Source organism: Xiphias gladius, chromosome 7, assembly GCF_016859285.1.
Source record: "Xiphias gladius isolate SHS-SW01 ecotype Sanya breed wild chromosome 7, ASM1685928v1, whole genome shotgun sequence".
Taxonomy (NCBI): Eukaryota; Metazoa; Chordata; class Actinopteri; order Istiophoriformes; family Xiphiidae; genus Xiphias; species Xiphias gladius.
Genome location: NC_053406.1, coordinates 10,119,676 through 10,142,542, shown reverse-complemented (window position 1 = coordinate 10,142,542; position 22,867 = coordinate 10,119,676). Strand labels below are relative to the sequence as shown.

At 39.5% G+C, this 22,867-nt stretch overlaps 1 protein-coding gene and 1 long non-coding RNA gene across 2 annotated transcripts in view; one reads left to right on the top strand and one right to left on the bottom strand.

The window, feature by feature from the left end:
* Positions 1-22,867, bottom strand: part of LOC120791557 (WD repeat-containing protein 49-like) — a 30,523-nt gene that overhangs the window by 3,347 nt on the left and 4,309 nt on the right. Inside the window, exons 7-17 of the mRNA XM_040130003.1 lie at positions 19,506-19,673; positions 18,557-18,705; positions 15,850-16,083; positions 14,597-14,761; positions 13,596-13,711; positions 11,058-11,188; positions 6,302-6,403; positions 5,993-6,082; positions 5,206-5,396; positions 3,210-3,407; positions 2,077-2,300 (exon numbers count right to left, since the gene is read on the bottom strand). Coding sequence (XP_039985937.1) covers positions 2,077-2,300; positions 3,210-3,407; positions 5,206-5,396; positions 5,993-6,082; positions 6,302-6,403; positions 11,058-11,188; positions 13,596-13,711; positions 14,597-14,761; positions 15,850-16,083; positions 18,557-18,705; positions 19,506-19,673 — 1,768 coding nt within the window. The remainder of the gene's footprint in view (positions 1-2,076; positions 2,301-3,209; positions 3,408-5,205; positions 5,397-5,992; positions 6,083-6,301; positions 6,404-11,057; positions 11,189-13,595; positions 13,712-14,596; positions 14,762-15,849; positions 16,084-18,556; positions 18,706-19,505; positions 19,674-22,867) is intronic.
* LOC120791559 lies at positions 18,761-22,504 on the top strand. Its single transcript, XR_005707695.1, has 4 exons — positions 18,761-18,838; positions 19,604-19,665; positions 21,718-21,814; positions 22,142-22,504. It is a non-coding gene; the product is annotated as an uncharacterized LOC120791559 (long non-coding RNA).

Genomic DNA, 22,867 nt, shown 5'->3' with positions numbered 1-22,867 from the left:
AAATGTACTAACTGTACCCAGGACTCATACCGAGCTTTATACTGCCAGGCAGGCACACCATTACTGCTTAAAGAGAACATCTTTCACTATAACTGCCAAACAAATGTTTAAACATTCCTTACTAGACTACTGTGACTCTTTTCATTTTGACACGATTTCTGCGATTCTATGCAGGAGATTTTTACAGCTCTCCCTTTCCACCTACATGTTGCTTGTGTAAAAATTTCTCAACATGAGGCTGAACACTTCATCATCTGATTCTGATGGTCTATCATACCAGCATTAAAGCATAGTGACACTGATATCTTCTTTTTTTTTGTAAATGCCATTAACGTCCTTATCTTGGTACGGCACTAGAGAATGGGGTTAATTCCAGCAGCAAACCATAATTTTGATGATAGTCTCGGCCAGATTTTTAGCCACAAGCTATAGTCTTGGTTACATATATGGTAAAAGAATCTACGCAGAAAGGCCAGATTCCTAAAGGTCAAGACTGAACATTTATGCTCAGATTAGTTACTCATTCTTCAAAAACACATAACATCATATAGTAGCTACTGAGGCCACGTACTCAAGATAGTCCTTGCCAAGTCTTGTGTGTGTTGTGCGCGCGTGTGAAACAACGGATCCACGAGGCAGCAGTAGCAGAAATGGCAAATAGACCTGGGATCTCTTTGCTGTCCATCTTCATTTGAGCCCCAGAAAGACAAAGAAGGGGCTTTTTTAAAGACACCATCCATTTTAAAGTTGCTGATTTTCCAAGTGTTCACTTGCATTTAAAGTATTTGCCAATATGCGGCATTAAAAAAAACTTATTTTCTAACATATTCAAAAATCAAAAATTCAGGCGACTGTAATAATTTGACAAAAATAATCTTAAAGTCCACTTACTGGCTCTTATTTTTGGAGATTTCAGAAGCATTTCTCTCAGTCTTCATCAGCAGATGGCATTTACTCAGTTGTAGAGAGACAAAAAGCAATTAAATAGAAGTTACAATATTATTTCTCTTGTTTCAGTACTTGAACTGTGCAATGACAACTGAATCACACTTTGAATGCTTTTACTCCCAAAAATATCAAATTCTTTGAACAATTACCCACTTCTTGTCTTGTCAATAAACACATCATATAACAGCAAAATGACTGTGAAAAAAGGTTGTAACTTCTTTGTGCCTTAAATGAGTACAATGACCAAAAAGTCTGTAACGCAAGACACGGAAATTGAATCACAGAATTGTTAGCCTGGCGGAGCCTGGGTGCTACTTTATATCCTGGTTTATTGTCAATTTACTTGTTGACCCCAGCTTTCCTGATAGCTCATATCCAGTAGACAGTCCACTTTTGCGTGAGTGACTGTACATATAACCACATGATCAATGAATACAGTCACACAAACAACAAAATAACCAAAAATATTTACACTAAAAGACACCTTTAAGGATTAGTTTAATTATTATTATGTCTAAAAAAAAAATTATCCGGGTTCACATATGCATAAACCCCGGGACAGCCCCCCCCCAGTATTTGTGACATGAAAATCTGCCTCGTAAATCTAGAAAACCAGAGAATCCAAACCTCTAATGTGTGGTGTCAAATCTGTGTAGAGCCTGAAGCTACTCCACTGGCAATGGAAGGGAGAGTGACTTTGAGAAATCCAGTAAAGACTCTCAGTTTTGACTGACTTTTGTATCACAACAGTGCAATCAGTTTGAAACTGTAAGGCACACTCCAGCTCCCCGGAAAATAATGTCAGATGTGATCACTCTCTGTTCTCGAAGCATCAGAGTAAAAATCATAGAAGCGGGATCATCACAAATGCAATTTTGTTCTTTGCAACTGAGGGAGGCAGTAATGACTAATCACTGTTATACACCACACTGTCCTGAGGCATAGATATAAAAAGTGAAAAAGTTGCATTTTAGTGCCATTTTCTGACCTAAAGTCTTCTGACTACATGACCAAGAATGGTCTGGTTTCTTTTTAATATAATTTAGTCTAAATAATATCAAGAAAAAGTTGGCAAATACTTTGTGTTTATACACAACTACAGCAATTTAGCCAGATTCATCTCTTCACCTGGGTGAAGGTTCTTTTCTGGCCAGATGTGTCTCCGTCCCCCTGTCCTCATCCTCATCTTTTATCCCCACCTCTCCTCCCTCTGCTGAGGTGTTGCGTCCCGGGTCAGATAACGTCTCACTGGGATGTCTGGTGTCTTCTTGCCCTCCATGGACTCTCTGGCCCTGCTCTGGCTCCTGCTGTGGATGCAGCGGTCCAGGTCTCTCCAAGCACCACTGCACCTCCTACACATGATAGACAGCAGTGGGGATGAGGCAGTGAGAATATTTGAGTGTGCTTGTTTGCAAGATGACCTTGTGACCGGAAAATTTCTTCTTTCAATCAACAGATTAGCGTGCAGCCTAGTCTCATAGAGGAACATTCACTAAACTGTAATAGGGAAGCTCTTTAATGTGAATGTCTCCTTGCTCTGAAACATATTCATAATTAACAGCGTATCCTTTGATAACCTGATTGGCTGAATATGCATGTAGTCTTTTATTTCCAGAATTCAACTCTGACATTACACATAATGTGGCATAATACATCTTAAAACATCAAAGGCAACACTTTCTTTGTCTTATGTGTTTCTGCATATGTGAGCAGGCATCTACGTTGCAGTTTGAAAACGCGCATATTTCCTTGTGCTGTATACAGGATATTTATAGGTGAACATGCATGTCTGCTTTCATTCATGCATGCTCTTCTGTGGATTGTGGTTCATTTGTGTGTGTGTGTGTGTGTGTGTGTGTGTGTGTGTGTGTGTGTGTGTGTGTGTGTGTGTGTGTGTGTGCGTGTGTGTGCGTGTGGAAGCAACACTCATTAGACATCGCCCCAGGCTGACTTACCATGGGCCTCCTTTGACACATACATACGCCTAACCGTGGCTTGATGCTGGGTTTCACATCCATTTCGTCAACTGAATCCTACCACCCACCAGCACGCTGCAGAGTGGGAGGTTAGGCTTTATCAGAGCCAGCCTGCACCACTGTATGTTTCAACTGCGAGGATCTAAGGCCGTTAACTTGACAGTGTGGTGCTGAACAATATCTCTGCCATCCCAAACTATTTATCTCAAACATGCAGGTTTATGCAATGTAATTCAAGCTACTGCGGTGCACTTAAATGACCCGTGTATGCGTGTGCTTGTGTACCTGTCCAAACAGACCAACAGTATCTCCAGGCAGGTAGCTAAGAGCCACGCTGCAGTCCGATGATGCAGAGAGAAGGAGGAGCCTGTCGCCATGGACACATGTCTCCAGGTGAGTCACACGATCAAGGTGTGGGCGGAAACTACGCAGTAGGTTCGGAGGTTCTTTGGTTATCCTGTCATCCAGCTCAACACAATAATGCTGAGGGATAGGGGGAGAAAGACAGTGGATTACTGAATAGTATATTATTATAGGATATTAATACCGTCAAAACTAACACAATTAATGAATATGGCGTGTTTTCTCCAAACATGAAATCAGTTTGGAGCTGAAAAAAAAGCAACTTCAAACTTGACCCTTCATGGCCATAACTGTTTTCCTGCAAGAAACCTGATTAATATTAAAAAAAAATAACAATAAAAACACATACAGTAAAAACAAGCAAACAAAAAAGAAAACTGTAAGAGCTATGAAACAGAGAAAACAAAACTTCAGTGACTGAAGCCTGGCTATAGCCTTAGCTAAAGCTAATTTACCCACTTTGTCCTACCTGTTTTCTGTAACAAAATCAGACAGCAAAATTCAGATAGCTGAAGACACAAGATAACATTTTGATTGCACAGTAGACTATCTAAAAGTGTTTTAAGCTTTATGTAAAGACAATGATCAATAATCACCTAAAAATCATTAACAATGAGCCTAAAAAAGCAAAAATACAGTTTTTACAGTTTATAAATCTGTTACACAGTTTGGCTAAGAGCCTTCAAATCCCTTTTTCTCCACTACACTGTTTCTGAAGTTATGGCCCACCGCCTTGTTAAGGCAATATTGTCATTAACACAGAAGCTTACTTTATATATTTACATGTTGTGTAATATATAAAAAAACAACTACCAAAATTACTGCATCATGTCAGGTTGAGGCCTGGCACTGAACTGCGTAATCCTGTGTATGAGAGGACGACACTAAATAGGATATTGTGCAATCATTTTAGTCATCCAGCTGATTCCAAAGCATGCGCCAACTTGCTGAAGGACAGGATTTCTACCAGAGCACTGAGCTTGCCCAACTTCTTCAACCCTGCAACATATATACACACATTTCCATAATTTAAACTAGAAGCGAAATGAGACGCATCCATCTGAATTCATCCCCTCTTACAAACTGTGACGGAGAGTAGAGCTCTGAATACGGTGGCAAAAATACCCAAGAGGGTGTTCTTTTACTGCAATTATGAGCATGACAGTGACGCAGCTACGCCTCATACCATTGTGATCCAAGTCTCCATAATCAGAATCAAAAAGTCAAAAGGTCTCCCTGAGGTATCAGAAACTCTTCAGTTACCGAATATGTGTGATGTATTTAAAGTGTTCATGTGCTAAGTGAATGTGTGATCAGCAAACTCAGCTGAAATTACTGACAGTTATCCTCTTCTCTAGTGGAGGTGATCTGCCAGAAAATGTCACAGTAAATCGCTGTTTTTCCACACATTTCTGCACATTTCAGTGTTTATTTCTGTTAAAAAGGGGGATGCAAAGGGCAAACCGTACCACTCTCATTCATTCTAAATGCCTCTAAAATTTAAAATGAAAAACCAAAGAGGACGGGGACATCACCTCCTCCTGCTAATACACGGTATCAGTGGAGATTTTCTGAAAGATTGACTGGCCCTGGTTTTGCTCTGGCAAGATGCTGAGGCTTCAAAATGACAGACAGTACTGTCATTTTCAAAGTGAACAACATGCCTGATCTAATGGAAATATCGAGGCTCGCTCTTTCTTCACTGTCCATCACAGTTTGTCTCTTGATCTCTGTCTCTCCCTCTGGCTCTGGGTTCACCAGTCCCCATCAATCACTCTGTTTTTGTCACTCTGCCTCTTGTTCCTCTTACGGTACACACACACGCGCCGTGGTGGCATGTAGTTTTCAGTGTGAATAAGAGTGGTCCACTGCAGCTGATATAAAATATGTATTACATGTATGTGTGACAAACACCTACCTGTATGTCCCATGTCTTGAGTGTTCCTTCTCTATCAGCTGTAACTAAATATTTTCCACAAGGGCTGACCGTCATGACAATAGATCCCAGGTCTCTGTTGTGAGCTGTGAACTGCCCCACGAGACGGCTACGGACGTTGTTCCAGAGCCTAACCAGACCCGAACCTCCACAGGACACCAAGTCTGCACCACCTGATGGATTTTCAGAAATATTAAACAAAGAAAGAAAGAAAAGTAAACTTCAGACCTTGTGTTGCATTATATGAGAAGTGGCTAAAGTATGGAAAACTTGACGCAAACTCAACACATCACACACTGATGTGGAGGAAAAGATACCCGCATCCTTACTGTCTTTGTAACGTGTAAACACAATACACAGAGTAATGTGCAAGTGTGCATACTGTGTGTGTCAACAACAGAAACAAGGCTGTATATGCAGTGCATTTGGCCTATAAAAAAGGCTTTTGATCGTTGAACTCTTTCACCTCTAAAGTAATTTCACTTTGTTTGCATCAACTATAACTCTTCAGATTTCAGGCTTCCACACAGCTCGAACTACAGTAGGTGAAATACACTGTGCGTATTTCATCAACAAAAAGGCAAAATCACCGTAGGCTTTATGGCTATAATAAAACTTGCAACATTTTATGGGCATGATGACTTGTTAATTTGGGCAACAATGCTGCTTAACCTTGTTGCTTAAACATCATATAGTCTCCCATTTATTCCACAACCTACTTTAACAACAGTTTGTGTACACAGTTGATATTTAGTTTTCAATATTTCACCTGTAGCTGCAGCTGTAGATGTGCGTCCTGGTATGAAGAACAATCTGGTGATGGCAAGGAAGTTCTCTGAGTCCTCTTTGCCATTCAACATAAGATGAGGATCAGGGGAATTACCTAGAAAATCAGAGTTGGGCAAAGTATTAAAGGAGAAAGAAAAAATGAGGCAAGTGAGACAGATCAAAAGCAGAAGGACAAGAACAATTTTGAGTTAAAAAATAGTTAGGTTTTTTTTTTTTTAAAATATAGAACTTACTAAACTATCCAATTACAGAATTAAGTGTTTGTTGAATTTAATTGTGAATGTGAGACCTTGCTGCTTCTTGTAGTCTTCGTGTTCAGAATGTGGCTGCAGTTTCCTCAAAGCTTTTTCTGTACCGTTGTTCCAGACAATAATCTGTCCATCATAGCTTCCTGCACACATCAGAAGTGAGTGAGATAAACATACGGCAAGAACTAATCAGAAACTTTCCTAAAATCGCACTTTGCTTTATGGCAGTTTTGTATTTAAAAAATATACTACCAAAGCTTTATAATGGTTCCTATTTACGGAGTCGCTTCACAGAAAAAAACAAAACATCAAATTATAAAAAAAAATATATAAACAATCTATACAAAAAGTTTTTGTCCACATACACACACTGTTACATTCCTCATGCTGCTGAATCACGCAAACGAAGCCACAAAAACCACTTTAAAGATGACAAAACTCAACATCTGTCCCCGGCTACCATCTGTTCTACCCCTAAACCCTTAACTTTCACCTCAAGAGAAAGTGCTTTTCTAATAATCTTTATTATATATATGAAAGTGTGTGTCTGTGTTTATTATTTAAGGTAGGCATCTCATCAGGTGTTTCGACAGTTGAACAGCAGGAGTTAACGAGATGTGTGAGCAGTGTGTTGAGGAGGGTGTGTATGTGTGAGCTAAAGGAGGTATAAAGTTTATGAGAGCGTGGGTTGTCTGCATTATTCATGCAGCCCAGGGCCAACTTCTGTATTTCAAGCAACTTTTAGCATGCCCTGTGTGTGTGTGTGTGTGTGTGAGACAGAGAGGAATAGAGGGGATGAGAGAGCATAGATACAGTATCTGCATCATCTACAAAATTTTGAGCTTTAAGACGTAGATGGATTAACGTTACCTTCATTAACTTTCAAAAATGCTCTGGTGCACTAAACCCTGTCAATTTCTGACAACACACATACACAGCACATCGCACAGCCCTATAAGCACATGGATACATGCTCATTAATGGAAGAATAAATACAACAAACTCTCATACCTCCTTTTCATTAAAAGAGTACTCCCCCAATTTAACATTGCACTCCTATAACATTGTTGGACTCACAAAAAAAGTATCAAAACCGATGCAGTAGAACAAGAGATATTTTCTTTTTTGCTCTGTTGCTCCTCTTCCTTGTCAAATCTGGCACCTACATTATCCACGATTGCAACTTGACCACCGACAGTTGGAGATTCAGGTTTGTCATGCTAGTAGACTTCATGTAAAAGGTTTTATACAACTTTTTTTTCGTATATGTAGTAGTACTAAAGACCTGTAAGCAGACTTTAATGTGTAAAATGAGTGGAGTCTTGAAGTCCCTAACTTGAAAATATTTGAAATATATAAATCAGAGCATCCTCTGTTTTAAAGTGTGTCATTGCTGTCATTCAGAATTAAATTTCCATTTCTAAAATATTTTGGCTGTCCATCAAAGTTCAGATGAGTTGGTCTTCGGTAGATTGGAAGTTGTTCGGCAATGGAGGATTAAAGGATTGGCCATTGGGATTGGCCGTAGCGGCCATGATGCCACCACTGCTTTCACTTGGCGGCACTTTCACATAGTTTGGTAGGACGCGTGCTTTGATCTGAAAACAGCACTACTCACTGCAACCCTGAAGAAATAAGCTGCCAACTGAAACTAATACATCATCGCTTTCAGACGCCATCTTTGTGCTCGGCGGATTTGGAGAAGAAAGAATTTGCAAAAATAGTTCATGGAGAAAATAACGGATAGTTCACATCCACCTTTTGCTTTAGTGTCTGAGTAGACAAGTGTGGAAATGTAGGAAATCGGGACATGAATGTGATTCCTCCTTTTTTCACATTTGCCCAAAGGCTAGGGAAAGAGAGAGCAATGCAAAGGATGTGAAGGCGTAGGAGGAATTTATGAATGAATCACATCATTTTATGAATTTTCTTGCTCTGGATAAACCAGTACCTCTGATGACAAAAAAACTATTCCAAAAACTGAAGAGTCACATTTGATCCACACACAGTGTTCATGAAGAGGACACTCATTTGATCTTTTGTCTTTCAAGAGGAAACCATCAACTGTATTCCAAAGATATTATCCGGCAGAGCACTGCAATTTTTTTTATAATATAAAAAAAACTGTTTGTGGGGTGAATCCTTTGCATTCATCAGTATTCATCAGTATTGGCTGAGTGACAGCGGGTTATGAACAAAAAAGAAATCACAGATAAAGGGGGATTTCTTGCTGGCGAGCTGCAAAATATTAAATCATAGTTTTTGTTTTGTCAATTTCTTGCATCAGCTATTAACTAAAGGAGTCAATGATTTGGTTTAAGCCAGAAAATGCAACCACACTGTAACATTTCATAAACCTATGCAAATAAACACACCTTCAAACACACCAAAAAATACCGTTTGATTTTATTCTCTCTTTCTAGCGAATACAAACCCCCACCCTGAAGCATTAAAACCCACACAGACACACATACACACACACACAGATACTTGAAACACAGAAAGTACTCTGTCTCATTTCACTCACTCCTACTGAGAGAGCTCTAATAAACATAATTTAAATTGGGCATTTGGAATTAAATTGGAGTTGGAGGGAGCAGCGTGGGGCCCTGTGTGTGTGTGTGTGTGTGTGTGTGTGTGTGTGTGTGTGTGTGTGTGTGTGTGTGTGTGTGTGTGTGTGTGTGTGGACGAAGGAAGAAATGCAGCAGGCTAACAGGGGGGATGAGGTAAAAAAAAAAAGAAACAGAAATGAGGAGAGAGTGTCAGTTAGAGACCAGGAAAGAGAGAGGAAGCAGACAGAGAGAGGAGCGAACTTTGAAGAAGTTTCCAAGTTCACATTACAGCTCCTGAATTGCGCTTTTGTTCCAGCTCCAACCTCTTCATTTCCTTCCACACCATTTCTCCTTCCAGCTTCAAGAAACACCCAATCTTATCTCCCTGTCCACTTCCATCCCTCACTTTATCTCCCACTATACTTATCTCTGGAGTCGATGCGTCTCGAAAGGCCAGAGAAGGTCTGCAGTTTATGCCTGCGCTCTGCTCACACAAACTGGTACACTGAAACTGAACTTTCGATATGTGACCCATAGTGATACAAGTTTAGAAACTGAGGAACAAACTGGCGCAAAGTGGGTGCAGTGTTTGTACTTTGACGGTTATAGAAGTGGACCAGTGACTGGAGGATTGCCAGTCAGTCCCTCAGGAAGAAAAATCTAAGAAAAGTGATGAGTGCTTAGGGGCCTCGCTGGTATTTCAAAGTATGCTGTCGTCACATATTAAAGACCTAAACAGCCTGAGTCATTTTGGCTATCTTTTGTTAGGATGTTGATTATTTTCATGTAATGGGCAAGTTCTTCGTGTTCTTGGCTAATGGTGCTTGTCAGTCTTAAGTTGCTCACGCTTGGCAAATGGGAATAAAATTGCCACAGGTTTGAATTTTAATTTTAAGTGCGGGTGTGATTTTAGGACTCTATACTGATTTCACGAGTGCGCGTCGTCTCCATTTCATACCACTGAATCCATGCGCTGATCGGTTGCGTGATCATTTTGATGGTAACCTTGGATAATTTTCATTATATATAGTGTATGTATAGTTTATTTGCTTTTTATTTTTTAAATGTTTTGTGTAACAACAAAACTACAAAATAAATATCCTTGGTGACGTGACAAATACAGACACAAAAATCACCACTCCTGCTGGTCCAACCTATTACTTGTGCAGACAAACAAACAAAACAAAAACAAAAAAAAGACAATGACAAGAGAAAAACAGAAGAGGAAATTTGTTGGTCTGAGTAATTGTCCTATGGTTATATGACCTCACCTCACAGACACAGAGAGAGAGAGAGATTAGTAATTAAAACAAGAAATATAATGTAAAGAATAGGAAAAACTGTAATGAGAAGTGTAGCTTTTTATTGGAAATAGATATTTACCCCTCTTATTAGAAAAATGCTCACACAGATCACAGTACTTTGTTTTTTTTTTTCCATCATATATTTTTCTTGACCTTTCCAGCTCATCTGCCTTTAATGCAGCTCTAATTAAAGATTTAATTACGACAGAACTCGCCAATTACTAGGCTTTAACTTGTAAAGATTTCATTTTTTTATGAAAAAAAACTGCCAACAAAAACCTATAAAATACTATATTTTTTAGCAGTGTGGCTTGTACTAACAAAGGGACACAGGGAAGAACACTGACTTAAAAGGGTCTGGCAAACCAGCTATATGTTAAAAACCATTACTCACTTTACTGTATTTATAATATGAATATTGTTTGACATTTAACCAAAAATGCTAAAATTCAGGGTGTTCACAAACGTTTGGGTTGTAGTACACATTCATTTGATTTTGAATTCTGAAATATATTCAGTCTCTTTCTGCCTACACATGTGCACAGTGGAGCATGACTCCTTTGATAACGACATCACTTTAATCTTTAGATAACTGCTCCCAGTTATTTTTCATTGCGCTGATTTTTTGTAACCAAGATTCATTTTCATTTCCTAGCCTGTTCTTTCCTCTTTTTGTCTTTTCTCTTTCCTCCACACGAGCCCTCATTCTTAATTTAAGTCATGGAAATGTAATCTAGAAAGGAAAGAGAACACACAAACTTACAAGTGCAAATGCACAAGTACTCTTCTATGCAAAGGCAAGTCGACTTACTACACATAGTACTAACTGTTAGCGGTGCTTGTTTTTTTTTGTTTTCTTGTAATTCTGTTACTCCAGTAAAACTAATCAAAAAATATTAGAATTGCTTAACATGTGTACACACAAACACACACACACACACCTGTGACAAGAGTCTGTGGAGGCTGAAACGCAGCACAGAGCAAATCACCGCGATGCTGAACACCTCCCTTCCACTCCGAGGGCTCAACAAAAGATTTTGAGAAGGAATGCAGACGGAAAACTGTGAACATCCTACAGAGAGGGAGACACGCAGAGAGAGACGGAGGTTACCAGAAGTCAGGTAAGACAGGTGTGTAAGAATGTGCCACATATATAAACCTCGTAGGACCTCTTTAGATGTTGATGTACAGCCTGGTTCATCCACACACACTCACTCAGGAATGGGGGATATGTGTTAATGTCACACGTTATTATTATTATTATCATTATACTGTAGCACAATAGTAGTGGTGACAGTAGCAGTAACAGAAGTAGAAGAAATAGTATTAGCAGTAACAGTGGCAGTAGCTCTCGTAGTCTTAGCAGTAGCATTAGAAGTTGTACTAGCAGTAGCAGGAAATGCAGTAGTACTAATAGTAGTAGTGGTTTCAGTATCAGTAACAGTAATAGTAGTAATAACAGTGCTGGAGCTAAACAGTAAAAGCATGGTCCCTCTTTATTTTAGACCTGGAACATGTAACTTTTAACAAGATTTGATTCTCTGATCTGAGAGGTCTCGGTGCAGACTCGGGGGTTAAGACTTCTGAGATGTACAGCAGAGCTAGAGCAAGTATTGATTTAAAAGTACCTGTGTCAAAGGCCACGCTCAGGTCCAGCAAAATGAGAACAGAGATATCAACCAGTTTGCACCCATTAATATTTCTGTACTGTGGTTCTTTTTAAAGATATATTCTTTCCTTCCATTATCTCTAAAAGTTACGATTTTTGAAACCAAAGGTAATTTGGATATAGGACAGCAGTTTTGGGGGAGTGTCAGATCTAAACCAGATTTCTTAAGGAGAGGCTAGAAACAAGTCTGTTTCACAGTCTGGGACCAGACTAGATATAAGAGGTTTGTTCAAAATGCAGAAGAAGCCGAGGGGTGATCACTCCAAAAGCCTCTGAACAACTTGGAATGGAGAAAATCCAGTTTGCAAGTGGTAAACTTAGTGTGGGACACAGTGTAAATGAAGTCCCTAAGGGTGATGGGGGTAAACGTATCTAAAGGGTAGAAGTGATGCCGGCAGGAGTAATTGATGCTTTGATGTATCTATCTTCTCAACAAAATACTTTAGGAGCTTCTCACAGTCTACTGCAGAGGTGGCACAAACAGTAGCTGGGGCAGGCTTTACTAGACTGTTGATGGTATTGAAGCAAAGTCTTACTTACTTAATAATATTAGCAGTAATAGTTGCAGAAGTAGAAGTAGTAGTACAATGTGCCTATAGCGAGATTAAAAATGGACGTTTTGTTTTTGTGTATTCGATTTTCAACCCTACAGAGAAAAATGAATTAGCATTTTCTTACATATTGGATCAATTCTAAGTGTAGAGAACTGATAGAGAGTAGATATTGTATTTAATACATTTTATTTTGTCATGCTTCATTGGCGCTAATGTTTAAGAGTATTCCAATGTAAATTATAGTTTCCTCTGCACTAGATTCAAACTTTCCTTTACACCTGCTACACATCAAGACAGTGTATGTAATGAACATGGAAGCTATTCCTGTACGCTACAGTGCTACAGCAGGCGTGATGCATGTGAAACACGTCATCTCCATAGGGTTTAGCACACCTGCTAATTTGTTCTGTGAGAGTACTTGTATTGCTTTTTATTGTTGTGCTGGTACTGGGCACTGCACTGTGGTTTAAATCGGGGGAATATGTCTATCAAGGGGAGGTATATATTTCAACCTGCATGAGATGGTATGAGTAGCAGAAGTCTACAGGACTTTGAATAGGTGCCATGCGACGCAGCACAATATGGATTAAGCTGTCTCCTAGGTGGATATGAGGAAACATATTTCTTTTACTGCTGCTGATTTGTCGTCTTTGTTCTCTTTACCACTTTGACGTTCCCAGAGAAAAAGAAGGTGTGTGTGTGTGTGTGTGTGTGTGTGTGTGTGTGTGTGTGTGTGGAGAAGAGAGAGAAAGACAGAGAGAGGGAGTTGTGTAACTTGTTGATAGCACACTGCTGAGTTCAGCTCACTGAGTACGATATACTGATGATGAAGATGAAGAGCAGATGTGATGTGGGTATACAAAGAAACACACACACACACACACACACATATATTTGATGTAGTGATACTAAAGTGACTGGGAGCGCCCCAGAGCGTTCTGACTCGTTAGAGTCCAGATGTCTGGTTGGCTCTGAGTCGCTGGCAGGCAGAGAGAGTAAACACACACACACACACACATACCGATTCCGACTCTTTGACAGATGCAGTCTCTTTCATGCACAATGCAAACATACACAGTCTATGAGGGTGTTACTGCATCAAAACATCTGATACACACCCGGGTCTTAAATTTCCACATATTTTTTAGTTTTATCAGTATCGCAAATTTTGCATGTACTCAATATATGAAGGTGTGAAACAGAAGATGCATACTGTAAAAATAATGATTACACGTGTATGCACACATCTAAAATACCTTTCCCAGCCCATCACCAGTATGCTCCTCTTGAGCAGCAGGACCTGTGAGATCTCCACAGCTCGACCTAGACCGGCGTTCATTCTGTGAAGGCAGCGGCCATTGAAGTCCCACACCTGAAAAAGACAGAATAAAGGACACTCAAAATAATAGCACAACACAAAATCTGCTGAATTTGAAAGCCCAAATAAGAGAGAAAGTATAATATTTGCTGCTGTACTTATTTTTTCAGTAAGTGACGACAAGGTTCTGAGCTGAATACTGGGCGTGGGCTTGGATCCCCCTTGAGCAGTCGAGCTGCTATTCTACTGCACATCCATCATAATGACGACTCAGGTAATATCTCAGACAGTCTGACCAACTTTGCAAGGACCATGCAGTTTGGATCTGTGTCCTGGCATTTAACAAAGAAACACTGATTGGCCCGATGGGAACACCGCAATTAAAAGGTTAAAATTTCAAATTCTGAATGGCCCTAACTGCTACACCACGGGTTCGATGTTGATGAAAATTGGAGAGATGATTCCTCTAGTTACTAATTGGCCCAAGGGGTGCCTGCTCCTTCTGGTGGGAATGACTTGTGTACTTGTTTCAAATGGCACCGTGAGTATATACCTGATGCTGCTTGCACATGCACAGCATGTACACGGCTGGATTTTCACAAGGGCTCATGGGGTCAGAGAGCTGATGTGGCTGATTATATTGATTACACGCATAATTATTAATATTTGCAGTTATTTTATTTATCTGTTCAGAACAACTGCCGTAAGCTTGGAGTCATTATGCAGTGCCTGAATGTGGAGTGCAACACAAAAGCACAGAAATCCCAACTAAATTTTAAACTCAAGAGTGAAAAAGCCATGAAAGACATGATTCTGCCCAGAGAAGTCCTACATGCCTGTGTGTGCATACACATAATTAGAGAGTATACAGACAGAAGAGCTGCAGCTGTACGGTTCAAAGCTGAATCAGTGTGTGTGTGTGTGCGCCTGTCCACCTACTTTGACCTCTCCGTCAGCGCCTGCAGTAAACAGCCGCGTCTCTGTACCATCCAGGACCATGGTGGAGATCTCAGCATTGCCATGGCAACGGTGGAACTGCTTGACCTTTCGGCCCGTGTCAGGCAGCCAGCAGATTACAGAGGAGGCGGAGTCACTACTGACTACCTACGCGCGCGCACACACACACACACACACACGCACACAAACACACACGATATCAATCATCAACAAGAGTTTGATCTACTTTATGCTGGCAGAGAGGCAGGTTCCACTGATGTATTCTTTACTGACTCTCACATAGCCAAACAAGTCTCCTCGCTTTGTTTCACTTTATTTTAGTGCTAAGCCACTACGCATGAAAATATGCTACTAATGCTCCTGTCAAGTGGGAATAAAAGCAAGAAGGAGGAAGAGTGAATGCACTTGTGTAGAGTAGTTTAATGTTACTCTACTGTGTGGAAAACTAATGCTAGTTGTGTAAGTCTCTCATAGAGTTGGGCAAAGGGGAAAAAAACATGCAACAAAACATAATAACGACACATAGGTTTTTTAAAAAGATAGAAAGCATTACCCCGTTGTGAAACCACTAGAAAATTTTGACTATTTAATGTCACAATTATATAAAACTGTTGCAAACTAAAGTGTTATCAAAACTTCCTAAATTTAGGTCCAACAGTACCATGACAGAATTCCCAGATGTATAATGAAGTCAGCATAATCTGTACAAATACAACCTACATTTGCATGAATATTTTTTAATTAAATGTTTGGAAGAAAAAATTTTAGATTAAAAAAAAAAAAAAAAAAAAAAATCTCACATCAAGGTCCATTTAGTTCATATGTAATATGAACTAGTTCCTTTTAGTTCATATTACATGATCTTCATCAGCAGATGGACGAGAACAATGGATAAGAATTCCTTAAAGCACTCAGAGAAAACGAAATTTTGAACATCTACATTCGACATGACAACTGTGCAAACAAAATCTGCTAGCTACCATGAGGTGAGATTGTTTTTTCAACCATTGTGTCCATAGTCTAGAAAGAACTTTGAAACTCAGCTATTATAGAATTCGTCCGTATCTGAATATCCTGCTCACTTACTAAATTCACCAAAGTAGCCCATCCAGTTCACAACATCTATACTGCCTACGTATTGCTTGCGTCATGCCTCTAGACAAAGATAAACAAAAATAGTGAAAGACACGAAAGTCAAAGAAATAATGTCTCAGGGAGCCACTTCCCCTGCATACTTGTCTGAACAGACTGTTATACAGCACACAGGTAACAGGGTGTTCATGGCTGCTGGTCCTCTTCTCCTCCTTCATGGTCTCTAGCAGAAGGAGCAGGCTGTTGAATGAGAGCAGGAGGAGTTGACGCTCTTCGTGGAGGAACAGGAGGGTGTGTGTGTCCTCCTGCGTCTTTGGGAAGACACCAGCCAGACGGTGAACACACTGCTGAGTGGACACGTCCCACAGGCAAAGGACCTGGAAAGACAAGAAAGGTGTTTGTAAGGGTAGAAGCTGTATGAATCACCACAGGCACAGGAGAAAAAAAAATAAAAAATACTATAAAACCAATGATTATCACAAGACATCATTATAATTATTTATTTATTCGTACAGTTGAAACATAAATGTCACTATTTGATGCACCGTACCAGATTATAGCTTTAAACTGATTTGCACCTGCAGTCCTTTGGCACGTCAGAACAAAGAAACAAGACATTAACAAACCATACAGAGAAACAACATACAAGATTATACAAAAAAGAACACAAGAGATCAAAACAAAAACCCACACACATTAGCACATCACAAATGTATGTTTGTCAAATAAAAGCAAGTCATTAAGATCATAAGATAATATATATCAAAGTCAGTGAGTGCAGAGCTGACCAGCTTTTAACAGACTTTTTAAGTTGGTCTTGAAAGTACTGATAGAGCTGCAGCCCCTCACATCATCAGGCAGGCTTTTCCAATGATTTGTGGCTGTTACAGAGAAAACTGATACCCCAAATGCAGTGCGGCAAAATGGTAGAGTACAGTCTCATATATAGGATATAAGCTCAGTACATTGCATTTTTCCAGTACCTTACAGGGGAGGAAATGCATTGGCTTTTTGCCTAGAGTTTTGTCTAGAGCTTGTTTGTATAAGGACCGTAGAGGTCTTATGGGTGTTTCAACAGCTTGCACCCAACATGCAATGCAATAAGACATATGGGAAAGGACCATGGCATGCATAAATATCTTGGCTCTGTCGAGAGAGAGAGAGAATATATTAAAACTATAAAATACAACTTAGTATGTGTGTGTGTGTATATATATATATACACACATACTAAGTTGCACTTTATAGTTTTAATCATTATTAAAAAAATGTTTCTTAAAGTTCAAATTTGGATCCAGTATCAAACCAAGATATTTAAAATCAGTTGCTATGTCAATCCTTTCACCTTTGATGAGAATATCAGCACTATGAGGTTTTAGAGAAAAACCTATCTTTTGTCTTGTTTACATTTAGACTGAGACAGGACTGATCAAACAAATGTGTGATCCTTTTCAGGGAATTTGTTAGTTTGGCAGCTGCTACCTCAGCTGTATTTGCGTGTGCGTGTATGTGACAAAGTCATCTATATACATCTGCAGTTCTACATCATGACACTGTTGAGGGAGATCATTAATATAATATAGGTTAAATAATAGAGGACCTAACACTGACCCTTGTGGAACACCCATTGTATACTTCATGTTACTGGACAATGTGTCACAGACTTTGACATATTGCATCCTATTAGACAAATATGAAGACATCCATGCCAGTGCTCTTGATGAGAAGTTAATTAAAACATTGTGACCGTGACTTGATTAAATTTACTCTATCAAGTACAAGGTAGCATGTTCAGTTTGCTCTAAAAACAAACTGCATACAATGCAGACCAAAATTGCTTATATTAAGAAATGTTGTTAGTTGTTCAATGACAACTTTTTCAGCAACCTTTGAGAGTATTGGTAGTATGCTTATTGGTCTATAGTTACTGGCTTCAAGGCAGTCTCCAGATTGTGTTTAAAAGACAAGTTAACTTAAAACAGATTTTCATTAAACCGGGTTAATTTATTTTTATTTTTAGATTTTATCTGTGACCTCAAATTAAATCTTTCCCTAACTGAGTTGATTCTGTGAGTAATATTACAGCCATAGTCTAGATAGTACATAGGACATTACATCATCCCAGTTCAAGCTGTTAATTTCACTGACAAATTCTTCTTATTTAGCTCTGAGTATGCACTGTTTTCTCTCACATTGGGTTAGGTTATGATCTGATTCAATCTAGTGATTGAATTATAACTTTTAGTTATTCTTTCTGGTTTGTTAGTAAATATCTGATCAATTTGTGTACTGGAGCATCTTGCAATCTTCGTTGGGCCTTTAACATGTGCACATTTGATGTCCTTTCTTACATAAAGAGTGCCACTTAGTCAGAATTCACATGAACTCTGTCACATTACTTTACGGCACAAATAAGATGACTGTCACTGTTCCAGAAACTCTTCCAGAGGAAATTGAGGTAAAGCTTTCAGAATTTCTTGCAATGGCAGATGGTGTTTGAGGAGAAGGCAGATGGAACATAAATCACTTCTAAAATATTCATTCTCTTCAGAAAAGCCAAAGAGAAGGCAAACATGCACAGAGTTGCAACAAGGAGAGGAAAAGCAACACAAGCACCATCATCGTCTTTGCATCAAAGAGAAGAAGGGTTTAAAGTTTATGTGGTCTTAATTTTGCTCAGTACTTGTAATGGCAACAGTGTGAAACAGGCTACCAATCATCTGCACCATGGCCTCCTTCCTCTGCAGTAATTATAGCAAGGTATCATAATTAATATCACAATGAGAGGGCTCTTTATCATTACATTATCTTTTCTAACAGAGCGCTGCACACAGAGATACGCCCTCCTACCTTATCTTTGGAGTAGCTGAGCAGTTGTTGCTTGGTTTGCATGAAGCAAACTGCGAGGACAGGGCTTATGTGCCCACTGAGTGCACACACTGGCTCGGAGGTCACATTCGGGTTCCACAGCAAGATTAGATGATCCACACCTGCTGTGGCTGCAACCAATCAGAATATCCAAAATTAGCAGAGGTGCTAACAGCAATTAATTACAGGAAATCCTATTGTTTTTAGTCCCCCACAACCAATTCAATGGTGCATTTGACAGTTCTGTTTTCTCTTTCTGTGTTGGTGAGTATTGTTACAGCCTTTGATTTGATTTTTCTAACGGAACTTCTGTAAAGACATTCACATTTTTCAAATATTTTTTTAACCATGCAGTATGATGTATTTCACATACAATGCATATAGGGCACATTCATGGGGTCCCTGTAAGTTTTGTTTTTGTGAAATTTTTCCTTATTCAAATCAAAGGCTTAAAGATAGACAGTTTTACATGTTGTTGAGAATGTAAAACCCTCTAGTAAAACTTTGTGATTTTGTGCTACATAAAAAAAAAATGCCTTGAAATGCCAAGTTAAGAATGAACAAATACTTTTCATTCATACATCATAAGTATTATGTAAATTGGGTGCTCCAGCCATTTAGTGTTGCGCTTCCATAAAGTTCAGGGACCCGCAAGAGACGGATTAAAAAGAAAATGTCCAAATCGGTGCAGCAGAGGCCAAGATTCCCTGACTTTTAGTCCATGGTATGGGTCAAGCTCCAGCTCTTCTGACGACATCATCAGGGTTATTTTTTTCAGACTTTAAAAAGCTCTTTTATGAGCCACAGAAGACATTATAAAACTGTTTTCACAGACTGAGTAGTACTTCTCATGATGAGTAAACTCAATTTCCTGCGCAAAATTGATGGATTTCCTCTTTAATATATTCAATGAATACACATTTGCCCCCACCTATCAGATTGAGTCCACGGAGGTGATCTATGTCCCACACTCCTCTCTTTGTAAAGAAACAAGTGACTCGTAGACTCCTGCTTTCCTTTTCCCTCCAGCCAATCACCATGCTGCTCTGTGGTCTGGTGCTACACGACACAAAGGCCTCCAGTGCGCTCAGGTAACGTACTGCAGGAAGCAGGAAAGAGTCAGAAAGTGCAAGTCTATTAGGTTTGATAATTACTGTAATTAGCTCTACTACATCCAGAAAAGAGTGAGGAACACTGAGAAAGAACAAGCCTGCTCATGATGTCAAGTCCATTTGAAACTGGATGTGAAGAATACAGCATACAAACAGACAAACAGGCAATTAAATTAACTTTTTTGCCTCTGGGTTCTGTTGTTTTTTTCACTTTTATGTTTACTCCGGAAATATTTAAATTGTAAATCTGTTGTTTATAATGCATCAGCACCAGGCGCTCATGAGACAGCTAGACAGCCAGTTTCAAATATAGAACTGAACAAAGCAATACCAAGTTTATATTTTACCATAAACTGCAAATGACTTGTAATATCTGAAAGTACAGATCACCCAGTTACGTTGTAATTTTTGTTGTGTCTGTAGTTTGAGAAACCTCAGGGAAACCTATGCTTCTTAGAGAAATATCCGCATATCCTGACAATGCGGGGGAATGTGTGATGAAGTGGAGAAAATAATAATGATAATAATAATAATACCTTTCTTTATTTAGAACCATCTTCAAAAAAAGTTACAAAGTGCTTTACATAAGATTAAAAAATATGAGAAACAGTAAACCCATTAAGAAAATCAATGAAATGCAAGGCTAAAATAGTGAGTGCTTAAAAGTTACTTAAAAGATAACAATGAGTTTGCTACCCTGATTTCCTCTGGCTGGTCATTCCACAGCCCGAGGAGCCCAAATAGAAAAGGTCAGTTTGCTTTTTCTTTTTAGTTTTGCTCTAGGAATGGCCAGGGATGACCTACCAGAGGATCTCAGATTGCTTCAGGCTGGTATGGGGTCAGCAGGTCCACTACATCCACTCTAAAACAGACCTGCAGCCAATCAAGTGATTTTAAAACCAGAGTAATGTGTTCCCTCTTCAATATGATAGAGACCTATAGGCTTCATTCATTTAAATGTTTATCTGCCCAGATTTGATCTTAACTTTTTCTGTACAAACTAATTTTAAGAGGGGAAAGGCCACTGCGTTTCAAGCAGTCCCTATGTGTCAATAGCAATTATGAAACAGAAATTACTAGCAGAGGGAAAAGATTAGTTTTAACTCCACCAAACTTAATGTAAAACTTCATTTCAACATATTTTGATGATGAAACACTGTTCCTTTTTATTTAATTTCTTCACATTAGATACTTCTCCCTGCTGTTGCCAAAATGCTTTCATTACCGGAACTCTGAAGGACATCCACTTTCTGAAATTGCTGTGCTAAATGTGTAAGACTGCAGGCTTGCTGCACAATAAACCAACCAATTCACAGGCGCTCGGCACATCATACAATTATGCCGGTTTGATGTGCTCACTGGTATTACGGAAAATGTAATGGATCTTGCATCACCATCTATCTCAATTAACACTTTGACTGAGAACAGCTAAATTGCATGCCACATGTCTCTATTAGAAGTTGCTTGGCTTTCAAATATGGCACAAATAACTGTGGGTTGTGAGATGGCATGTGACAGTCGTAGGTCAAAGATCGGCCGTATTGCTAGGGCAAATAATTACATCTGATTGCATTTCATACATCACATCTTTTCTCCGCCCTGTGAATTAAAAGATCAGTAGGTTTTCAGACAGTGTCACATGACTCAACATTGATTAATGAGGCCTTCTCTCTGTCAGTGACACGCACAAATCATAAAAATCTAACTATTTGGGATGCAGACACAGATACATAACATCTGCTTTAGCCAAAGTTGAGGCTAATCTCACACTTGTATTGCTGTGAGTTTAGAATCTACAGGACATCTGCATCAAAGCAAACCTCTTTTGTTCTGCATCAAATCGCTCTACATTTCGAGAGAATTTATGTTACCTTGACGCTAACATTTATCCCTAATGTTCTTTTTCCTTTCTTTGATCACCACATTATGCAGATACTGTATGTTAATGCTTTTGAAACTCACTCACAAACACACACTTCTTACCCCCCCACCCCCACCCCCTTCTGTCACTGGTGGCCCGTGAGCCTGCAGGTTTGGAGGTCCGGATAACCAGCTATGTCTAATGGTACGCAGCCCACTCATGCTGCAGGGTGGGCAACATCAAAAGAACAGCACCAGCTCCCCAGAGGTATGCAAACACACATATACACTCGTGTACGCTCCCTCCTTTCCTTTCTCACAGTCTGAAATCACCACACAAACACACACACACACACACACACACACACACACATACATACAGAAACAGAAATCCTTAACATACACTCCCTCTTGCTGTTTCACATGCACATGCATACACAGCCTGTAAAATTTCAATTAAACAGCACTTTTAATGTTTTGGCATTGTCTCCTCTGTTTCCCCCTTTTTTGTTTTCCCTTTGTTTTCCCATTTGTTGTGCTTATTTATATGTACTTTATTCTCGTTTCCCCCCTTTATCTGGATCTCCCCATTTAGCCACACTAGTCTCACAGTGCTGCCTCTGCTGAATCACTATCAAACAGCCCAGTGACTCTTCAGAGGGGCTCCATCTACATGATGCAATCAAGATACAACTAAGCGACCTCTTTGTAGTCCACGCTGAGCTGAAGTGGGGAGTCTCAGGGGGCCAAACCTCAAGTAGCCAAAAGTCTTGCTATGCAAAACTATAAAGTGGACGACTCAGGTTTCAGCGTGTGTGTGTGTGTGTGTGTTTGTGTGTGAGAATCATTGACAGAAACACATCCAAGCATTTCCATGGTGTTGCATAAGTCGTTATTGTAGAGATACTGAAAAAGCGAGCAAGCAAGCGAAGACAGTGGCTCTAATCCCAAGTGTCAAGGTGAAAGTGTGTGTGTGCGTCAGGAATCCCTGACACCCGGAGCGTGTTCTTTCTCTCTGTCATCTCAGCCACTTATTTTGTATCCTTGCTTTCATTGTGTCCAACTGTTTTTGACCTGAGGCCCCAGGTGACTGCCCTTAACTATAACTGTGAAAAAAAAGCATGATTTTTAGCCAACATGAAAATCCACAGATTTCAAACAACAGCAATCAGAGCAATTTTGTTATTTAGAAATACCAGCTTTCTGATATTTTGGCATGTTGGAACACATCTACGCTTGTACAGTAGGCTCTTTCTGCTAACCATTTCATTTACAATATGAAATGTGTAGAGACAGAGAAGATTGGGATGAGACAAGGCAA